We start from the raw sequence: 10368 nt of genomic DNA on the forward strand, positions 1-10368 counted from the left end.
ACACAGTCAAATCTATAAGTATTATTCTTAGGAGGGAAAGGGGCTCAGTGCTTCCAGTGTTTTAGTATTATTCTTAGGAGGGAAAGGGGCTCAGTGCTTGCAGTGTTTTAGTATTATTCTTAGGAGGGAAAGGGGCTCAGTGCTTCCAAACTTTTAGTATTATTGTTAGGAGGGAAAGGGGCTCAGTGATTGCAGTGTTTTAGTATTATTCTTAGAAGGGAAATGGGCTCAGTGCTGCCAGTGTTTTAGTATTATCCTTAGGAGGAGAAGGGGCTCAGTGCTGCCAGTGTTTTAGTATTATTCTTAGGAGGGAAAGGGGCTCAGTGCTTCCAGTGTTTTAGTATTATTCTTAGGAGGGAAAGGGGCTCAGTGCTTGCAGTGTTTTAGTATTATTCTTAGGAGGGAAAGGGGCTCAGTGCTTCCAGTGTTTTAGTATTATTCTTAGGAGGGAAAGGGGCTCAGTGCTTGCAGTGTTTTAGTATTATTCTTAGGAGGGAAAGGGGCTCAGTGCTTGCAGTGTTTTAGTATTATTCTTAGGAGGAAAAGGAGTTTAGTGCTTGCAGTCTTTTAGTATTATTCTTAGGAGGAAAAGGGGCTCAGTGCTTCCAGTGTTTTAGTATTATTCTTAGGAGGGAAAGGGGCTCAGTGCTTGCAGTGTTTTAGTATTATTCTTAGGAGGGAAAGGGGCTCAGTGCTTCGAGAGTTTTAGTATTATTCTTAGGAGGGTAAGGCGCTCAGTGATTGCAGAGATTTAGTATTATTTTTAGGAGGGAAAGGGGCTCAGTGCTTGCAGTGTTTTAGTATTATTCTTAGGAGGGAAAGGGGCTTAGTGCTTGCAGTCTTTTAGTATTATTCTTAGGAGGGAAAGGGGCTCAGTGCTTGCAGTGTTTTAGTATTATTCTTAGGAGGGAAAGGGGCTCAGTGCTGCCAGTGTTTTAGTATTATTGTTAGAAGGGAAAGGGGCTCAGTGCTGCCAGTGTTTTAGTATTATTCTTAGGAGGGAAAGGGGCTCAGTGCTTGCAGTGTTTTAGTATTATTCTTAGAAGGGAAATGGGCTCAGTGCTGCCAGTGTTTTTGTATTATTTTTAGGAGGGAAAGGGGCTCAGTGCTGCCAGTGTTTTAGTATTATTCTTAGGAGGGAAAGGGGCTCAGTACTTGCAGTGTTTCAGTATAATAATAATTATTCTTAGGAGGGAAAGGGGCTCAGTGCTTCCAGTGTTTTAGTATTATTCTTAGGAGGGAAAGGGGCTCAGTGCTTGGAGTGTTTTAGTATAATAATAATTATTCTTAGGAGGGAAAGGGGCTTAGTGCTGCCAGTGTTTTAGTATTATTCTTAGGAGGGAAAGGGGCTCAGTGCTTGCAGTGTTTTAGTATTATTTTTAGGAGGGAAAGGGGCTCAGTGCTTGCAGTGTTTTAGTATTATTCTTAGGAGGGAAAGGGGCTTAGTGCTTGCAGTCTTTTAGTATTATTCTTAGGAGGGAAAGGGGCTCAGTGCTTGCAGTGTTTTAGTATTATTCTTAGGAGGGAAAGGGGCTCAGTGCTCCCAGTGTTTTAGTATTATTGTTAGAAGGGAAAGGGGCTCAGTGCTGCCAGTGTTTTAGTATTATTCTTAGGAGGGAAAGGGGCTCAGTGCTTGGAGTGTTTTAGTATTATTCTTAGGAGGGAAAGGGGCTTAGTGCTGCCAGTGTTTTGGTGTTATTCTTAGGAGGGAAAGGGGCTCAGTGCTTGCAGTGTTTTAGTATTATTTTTAGGAGGGAAAGGGGCTCAGTGCTTGCTGTGTTTTAGTATAATTCTTAGCTGGGAAAGGGGCTCAGTGCTGCCAGTGTTTTAGTATTATTGTTAGAAGGGAAAGGGGCTCAGTGCTGCCAGTGTTTTAGTATTATTCTTAGGAGGGAAAGGGGCTTAGTGCTGCCAGTGTTTTAGTATTATTCTTAGGAGGGAAAGGGGCTCAGTGCTTGCAGTGTTTTAGTATGATTTTTAGGAGGGAAAGGGGCTCAGTGCTTGCAGTGTTTTAGTATTATTCTTAGGAGGGAAAGGGGCTCAGTGCTGCCAGTGTTTTAGTATTATTGTTAGAAGGGAAAGGGGCTCAGTGCTGCCAGTGTTTTAGTATTATTCTTAGGAGGGAAAGGGGCTCAGTGCTGCCAGTGTTTTAGTATTATTCTTAGGAGGGAAAGGGGCTCAGTGCTGCCAGTGTTTTAGTAGTATTGTTAGAAGGGAAAGGGGCTCAGTGCTGCCAGTGTTTTAGTATTATTCTTAGGCGGGAAAGGGGCTCCGTGCCGCCACTCTTTTAGTATTATTCTTAGGAGGGAAAGGGGCTCAGTGCTTGCAGTGTTTTAGTATTATTCTTAGGAGGGAAAGGGGCTCAGTGCTTGCAGTGTTTTAGTATTATTCTTAGGAGGGAAAGGGGCTCAGTGCTGCCAGTGTTTTAGTATTATTGTTAGAAGGGAAAGGGGCTCAGTGCTGCCAGTGTTTTAGTATTATTCTTAGGAGGGAAAGGGGCTCAGTGCTTGCAGTGTTTTAGTATTATTCTTAGGAGGGAAAGGGGCTCAGTGCTGTCAGTGTTTTAGTATTATTGTTAGAAGGGAAAGGGGCTCAGTGCTGCCAGTGTTTTAGTATTATTCTTAGGAGGGAAAGGGGCTCAGTGCTTGCAGTGTTTTAGTATTATTCTTAGGAGGGAAAGGGGCTCAGTGCTGCCAGTGTTTTAGTATTATTCTTAGGAGGGAAAGGGGCTCAGTGCTGCCAGTGTTTTAGTATTATTCTTAGGAGGGAAAGGGGATCAGTGCTGCCAGTGTTTTAGTATTATTCTTAGGAGGGAAAGGGGCTCAGTGCTTCCAGTGTTTTAGTATTATTCTTAGGAGGGAAAGGGGCTCAGTGCTTCCAGTGTTTTAGTATTGTTCTTAGGAGGGAAAGGGGCTTAGTGCTGCCAGTGTTTTAGTATTATTCTTACATGTAGGAGGGAAAGGGGCTCAGTGCTGCCAGTGTTTTAGTATTATTCTTAGGAGGGAAAGGGGCTCAGTGTGAGTGTGAGTGAGTGTGTGAGCTATCAAGTGTTTGAGTTGCCAGGGGTACATGTAAATGTGAAATGTATGGCAAAAAAGTCTACATGTAGATCTTTATGGAGTTATTGCTCTTGATGTTTGAGTTGCAGGAAAACAAAATGTGTTTAAGTTCTATTTGGTTATTGACAAAATGCCAACACTTCTCATCTCATCAAAGGAACAAACATTTCCATTAGTTACCTCGTACATGTACCTTGTGTTCCGTCAATGCAAACTGGAACCCCAAGGAAATATGAAATGACAGGACCAAAAAATAAATTTTAAACTAATTTCAATGTACACGTAATAAATTATGTTGATACACAATATGGCATTCTGTAGTTGTCTTTACAGCTGATATCCCTTCAACAGAACTGGAAATTGTAGCCATTTTAGTTTGTTTTTCTTTGTTCCTGGAGGAAGCAGACAAAAACGTAACTTGTCTTTTTACCAGCTTGTAAACAGACGATGATTGACTTTCAGAAATACCACTCTCTGGTTTCTCTGCCGGTTTAGTCACCATTCCACCGCTATTTTATGTCAAGAAAGCTTTAACAGACTAATAATAACATTGTTAAAACTTTCTTTTGTTACAGTCCGACGGGCCTTACCGTGGCCACCTGACAAAGTTTTTTTTTACAAATTGTCCGGCAATCAGGATGTGTAAATTTGATTGACAGTGACACTTCCTTGCAAAATTCGCATTGTTGTAGGTTGATCACCATTGCATGGGTTTTTGAGTTGACGTATTTATACGTGATTTTCAAAATAATGTGAGAATTTGTTGGGTGGCCAGGGTAAGGCGCGTTGCACTGTAAGTCCATTTTTTTAATTTTTGTTGCTACACAATAATGTTTATTGACATACAGTAGTGTTTATGAAACAGATCTCAAGAAAACAACCAACAATTCTTCCACATTTTACATTCTTGACTGTACTGTCTTTGGTAGTGTCCAGCCTGTCTAAAACAGCTTTTCTCCTCTTATCAGCGTTGATTTCTTTCCAGTTGGGCATATCATGTGCTAAGCAGCCTTGCAAGTTTGTGATATGATTATTTAATGAATACTAACAATACTTGCGCAATACAGTGTACATTATAATTATACGTAACATGGCCCGCACTGGATGCACGTGATTTATCTCAAGTTTGGTGATAAAAACACTGGAAAATTTTAGTGTTTTGGTCGGAGTTGTCCCGTTCAGTGTCATTTAACCTGGCAGCAGTCGTGCGGACTACACAAAAATTATCTTTTCACACCAAAAATTGAGGCTCTATAATAGTGATTTAAATCCCTGCAAGTGGAAACAAGTCAACTTGCTGCTTGCTGTTGTGACATTCGCACAACTTCATCACTCGACTCAAAGAAGTTGACTAGTGGCAATTAAGGCTAAATTATTATACTTGGTTACCATAATTGGAGAATTTTTTGAACCTTGTTTCAGTCAATTGAATTTTTTAGAATTGAAAACAATTTAAAGCCAATCAGTTTGAAAAGGGATATAACTATATTGCAATGCAAGAAATGTATTTACTGCTGAACTTAAAGTGCATGTAAAATATTTCTGTTCCTTTTGTAAATCTCCCCATCCAAAGCAAACATGTCACCATGGTTCCCAGAATTTTGCTTTTTCTGTGCTGTGCAAGTCTCATAAACTTGGCAGAATTCAGTAATTTGGACCCATGACTGTTATGTGAGAGGCATGGGTCCATTCTCGATTTTACATTCCAAACTGCTTTGCATTCTGTTTTCGAAGAAATTTTGCATCATAAAGCAGTTTGTGAGGTAAATAGAGAATGGACCCATGACTGCTGGTTTTGATAACATTGCGCATCTTCACAGGCAGATAAAAAGCAAAATTTTGAGGTAAGTACATGTATGGTATTAAGAAACATGTTTGCTTTTGATATTAATGTTGAGTTTAGTTGTACTTTAAAATTAATTTTGTTTTACCTTCACAGGCCAGGCAGTAGACCTTGGAATCCCACAACATCGGTAAGGAGTGAACTGTGACTGTCTCTGAGCACTGACTTTTAACCTTGACAAGGAAAAAGTCCTGATATCACAAGAAAATTCAAACAACTTAAATATTGTGGTTGATTTCAAATAACTGAAATAAATGGCCATTAGAAGACAGACACATAGCTGGCGTCAGCATCAAGAACTTTTTAATTCTTCGTTAAATAAAACAAAGAGATAACATTTTGCTTTGCGTCTGTTCAGTGATAGATCACAGAAGACTTCAAAATCTGGTAAAGAGCATCAGTGACAACTCAGCTATTGCCTTGTGTGCCACTTTTTTGTTGTTACCACATTTTAACGTCATCTGTGATCTATTAGTGAGCAGATGCAGGACAACATGAAATCTACATTGCATTTGTTAAATGTATCTTTTTTAATATTAAAAACTGAATTATGGATATCAGATTTCCAGCATTTTCATCGGCTCGCCGGACACAGGCTATCAGTTCATTCTATACCTGCCGTACCTAATATGGTCAATGAACGTGTGTGCAATAAAGCGAGCAGAAAACATTTTTGTAGCTGTGACAAAAAATGGCAGACAAAAGCCATTTTGGAGTGGAGTTAGCCGAGGCAGAAATCGATGCTTTAGTCGACAGTACATGGAATAGTTGTTGATCCTCGTTGGTTAGCAATCGCTTCATATCCAACGCGTCCTCGTAGAATAATTGTAGAATAATCAATGAGGAATCTTGATACTTAGAAAAAATCTGAGTGTTCCTCAGCAGGGCTCGAACCTACGACATTACGATTACGAAAAAAAATATTCTATTCAATCATTTACCAGGGTAAACATGTCACCATCTTGACTTGAATTGTGAGCACTATTCACTTCAGGCAATCTCAATCCTAGCGGTAAAGTGGGACAATAGGCCTTACCCCTTATGACGTACAGCACCTAAATTCTTTTGTTGAGTGACTACTATAAATACCAGAATGCAATGTTTCAGTAGTCACTCAACAAAAGAATTGCTAGGCGTTACGTCATAAAGGGTACGGTCTATTGCGACATGAACCTACAGTAGTTTGATGGCCTTGCCTCCCTGAGTATCCTATAGCTCAGTGGTAAAACCTCTGAACTAGTCATCAGAAGGTCGTAGGTTCGACTCGGCAAGGGAGCACTCCAATTTTTTCCTGAACATTCTCATGTTACCAGGTTCAAGGCCTGTTCTGACCACTCGTCGAATTTGTTCCTGGTAGTCCCTGGTTCAACTTCTTGGCCGCACTTTAAATAGCCAAGTGGTTTGCCTCCAGCCAGTTGAAATTCTTAACAGTTGTTGTTGACATTGTGTTCTGTCGTTTTGTTGATTGTGTTTCATTGGCTCTGGAAAGCCCTTATGGGGAGTGGTAAATTATGTATTGTATTGTATTGTACATGTATTGTGTCATGGACGAAAATAGACACATTTCTTCATACCTTAATGTACTTATGAGATAACTTACCTTTAGAGTTTGTCATAAATAATTAAGTTTTTATGTTATTTGTACAGTCCTATTTATCCATCGGTGTCTCATACATGTATGTTACTTGTCAGTAAACTGTCAGTTGACAGGTTACCGACAGTCCTGGACTTTTGATTTGTGAAGCTTTTCAAAACTTATGCAATTTTGGATGGGGTAATTGATTCATTCATTTATCATGTGACCCGTACGGCCCTGAGCACGCTTTTATTGCAAAACTATTGAGAAAATCCCCGTATGAGGGCCGTACGTGATGGCACGAGCAGGGCCGGAAAAAGACGTCCGGGCCCTGCTAGGATCACTTACGGCCCTCATACGGGGATTTTCTCAATAGTTTTGCAATAAAAGCGCGTGCGAGATGCGAACTAAAACAACTTTGTTGCAATTGCTATACAAATCCCGACTTTTCGGTCAAAATGAGCGACGTCAGTGAACATTCCGAATTTTGTTACTGGGAAAAAAAAAGGGAAAAGCGTGGTGGTCATAATTATGATAAAATGCTTATTGACTGAGTTAGGTTGAGCCGGACGGTAAAAAATTTGACCCTCAGTAATGGCGCATGGACCTCGCTGTGCTCGGTCCATACGCCATGTCCTCGGGCCAAATATTTTCCCGTCCGGCCCTCCCACTCAGTCAATAAGTACATAGTAGGTCTCATGCTATTAACAATGATAATTGATGTACTAATTTCATACCAAGGAAATTTGCTGACAATATTGCTTTTCGTTATGACAGGTCGCTGGTCCACCAGGGACACCAATAATGGCCAGCCCTCAAGGTCTGTAAAGAATTTTTCAAAGTTTAACCCATTGAGTCCTGAATGCACCTCCTCCCCCTTCCTTGATGAGTGAAATCTTGCTCCAGACTATCACAAGTGAATCCATGTATGCAGTGATGAAGTCTGTCCCTGGAGGAAGCATTCCGGCGGTAATAATTTTATTCTCTTTGCGTACATGTACATTAATATTATTTTCTTTTCTATTGTTTTCCCAAGGATTGCCCCGATACCCACCCTTAGTCCTTTGATTCCTGTCAGTGTGTTTGCCATACTGTCATGCAAGTTTTTGTTGCAGTACATGGGAGGTGGTCCTGAACCCCCGCTACCTCTAGGAGCCCAGGAGGCTCCTCTAGTCATGAATGGTAAGAGAGAGTTTAAATAACAAATTATGTATTTATTAACTGGAACTGGCCCCCATTGAGGAGTAAAATTGTCTGGTGTTAGACAGAATAAAATCTTTAAGTGTCAATCTTAGGAATGAAAAGATTAAGTTTGGTGCTTACTAATTCAAAGGTAGTTTTGCGTGGTTGTATGAATATGCTGCCAGGAAAAGCAGGTCTTAAGTTCAAGTGTTCTAGAAATCTAAAAAGAAAATTGAGGGGAACCAGGCATTTAAATTCAAAGATAATTGATCAAGAATATTTGTTAAAAGCTTTAAAATACAAAGCACTGTATTGTGTTCCTTTCCAAATTGAAGCTTAATTATCTCCGAAAAATGCATGGTTACCCCCCCCATTTTCTTTTTGGATACCAAGAGCACTTGCTAAGTTTGGCTTTCTCCACATAGTTGTAAGCAGTGCCAAAATATCACTACATCAGTAAACACTACCGATAGGAAATCCGAGTATCTGGAGATGTGCAGGACGTATGTGCAATAACAATAGTAGGCACCATCCTTAAAAGAATACAATACAATACAATACATACTTAATTGACTGCTCCCCATAGGGGCTTTTCAGGGCCAATGAAACACAATGAAACGACAGAACAGAACAACAGCAACTGTTAAGAATCCCAACTGGCTGGAGGCAAACCAGTTGGCTATTTACAAGTGCGGCTGGGAAGTTGAACCAGGGACTACCAGGATCAAATTCAACGAGTGGTCAGAGCGGGTCTTGAACCCGGGATCTCCGGATCTCAAGGCAAGCGCCCTAACCACTGGGCCACACCTTTCCAATGAATTAATCACTAGCTTACTGGCTTAACTATGATCAGGCTAGGAATCTTGATGAAGTATTGTTACTTTTGTATAGTTCGACTCACAACCATATTTGGTAAATCATGTGACCAAAACAGAGAATGCCTAAAAACTCAGTGAGTTAACTGTTTTTCACAAATTTTTAACGCAGCAGTATGAGAACATCCTGACATAAAATAGATTTTACAAATTATTGTCAAAAAAATTATGATGTCGTAAGGCCCTCCTTTGATGTTCCTTTTTTTTTTGTCGAATTAGAAATTCCATGCTACAGTTCATGAAAAAATGCCTCTTCCTTTCGTTTCCTGGGAGCTTTTATCCGTTTTTCACTGAAATGCATGGCACCCTCTGATTGAAGTAATGTCAGATTTCCATGAGTGAAAAAGATCCTTCATAGAACCATCCATGCAACCTTTTTGTAGGGCTCTTTGACTAAAAACCTTCCTTAGCAACCATTGTCTTTCTGTAGTTAAGTGCCACCCCCCCCTTAAACATTCAAAAAACTCAATGTGGTGGAGGTTGATACAATCTGTTACACTCAAACCAGCTGCTTATTTAAAATTCTATTGAAACCCCTGGACTTTCAAATAATCAATGTGTTAACCCTTTCCTGCCTGAGGGGGGCCCCATTGACGAGTAAAGTTGTCTGGCATTAGACAGAGTGAAATCTAGAAGTGCCACTCTTGGGTCAGGAAAGGGTTTAAATGGGCACATTTTGTGAGTGGACCTAATTGATGTTGTTGACCGTTTCCTGCCTGATCTGTTTTGATTGTTACTGTGAAACAACCTGCACTTTCATCCTTGTTTTATTTTCAAACAAGACTGAGAATGTTGAGGTACTTCTGTAATGATGTTCATTGATGATTGTAAAGTAACATTTTGTTTCAGATTCAAACCCTGATATGGATGGCCTTCCTAAGGTATTTATACAGTAACTTTCTTGTAAATTTGCTGTTTCTGTTTTGTGCAAAAAAATGCGTGTAGCTTCATTTCCTGTTATTTGCTCGTGAGTTTCTAAAAAATGGCAGCTCCATTGCTTGACTGATACCTTTTTATGGATCTCCTCTTTCTTGTTGTTGATGCCTTCATCTTCAAGTAAACTGCAGAATACCCGACCACTCTTTTGTTCTTGTACATAGCTCTCCGTAACGTGGAGCTCGTGTTCATGTTTATTGTTTTGCTGAAAGTTGGATTTTTATATCACTAAATTAAACGATTTAATTTGATTTTAAAGAAGACTGCATGTCTTTAAGGAGGGAAGGGTTAATGAGCGAAATTTGATAGCGTTTGATGTATTAAACTGACCTGTACATGTGCTTGTGTTGTCTGTAGGATAATCAGAATGATCACAATCCTGGTACCCCTGGGGAGGGGGATGGACAGTTTGGCAATTTACTGCCATTCTCACTATAAGCATGCCCTCAATGAGTACCAAGGTGATCCACGTAACACTTGGCGGATTGTCAATGAGCTTATGTCTAGGAAATCACACAAATGTGTCATAAGCGAACTTAAGCTCCCCTGTGGCAATTCTATTTATGATTCTCATGAGTTGTCTAACGCCTTTAATGATCATTTTTCTTCTATTGGGCCTAAGTTAGCAAATGATATTCACGCCAATGAAGACAATTCTTCTCATTTGGATTATTTAGCTGAGACTGGTCACTGCACATTCGAACTAAAACCGACCAGCGTCTCTAAGGTTCTTCTTCTTTTATCCAGATTATGTGAGTCAAAATCTACTGGTTTGGACAGAATATCTGCAAAACTCTTGCGCGAATGTGCTGACTTAATAGCCGAATCACTCTGTACTATCTTTAATCATTCTATTGTTTCTGGAATTTTCCCTGATGAATGGAAACTTTCGAAAGT

General features: G+C 40.0%; 1 protein-coding gene across 1 annotated transcript in view; it reads left to right on the plus strand.

The window, feature by feature from the left end:
* The window catches only part of LOC138034779 (uncharacterized), a 13802-nt gene extending 3893 nt beyond the window's left edge, over nucleotides 1-9909 (plus strand). Inside the window, exons 2-5 of the mRNA XM_068881888.1 lie at nucleotides 7256-7298; nucleotides 7515-7660; nucleotides 9385-9416; nucleotides 9829-9909. Coding sequence (XP_068737989.1) covers nucleotides 7256-7298; nucleotides 7515-7660; nucleotides 9385-9416; nucleotides 9829-9909 — 302 coding nt within the window. The remainder of the gene's footprint in view (nucleotides 1-7255; nucleotides 7299-7514; nucleotides 7661-9384; nucleotides 9417-9828) is intronic.
* Nucleotides 9910-10368: the final 459 nt, after the last annotated feature.

The sequence above is a fragment of the Montipora capricornis genome, unplaced genomic scaffold (genome assembly GCF_036669925.1).
Source record: "Montipora capricornis isolate CH-2021 unplaced genomic scaffold, ASM3666992v2 scaffold_178, whole genome shotgun sequence".
In the NCBI taxonomy this organism is placed as follows: Eukaryota; Metazoa; Cnidaria; class Anthozoa; order Scleractinia; family Acroporidae; genus Montipora; species Montipora capricornis.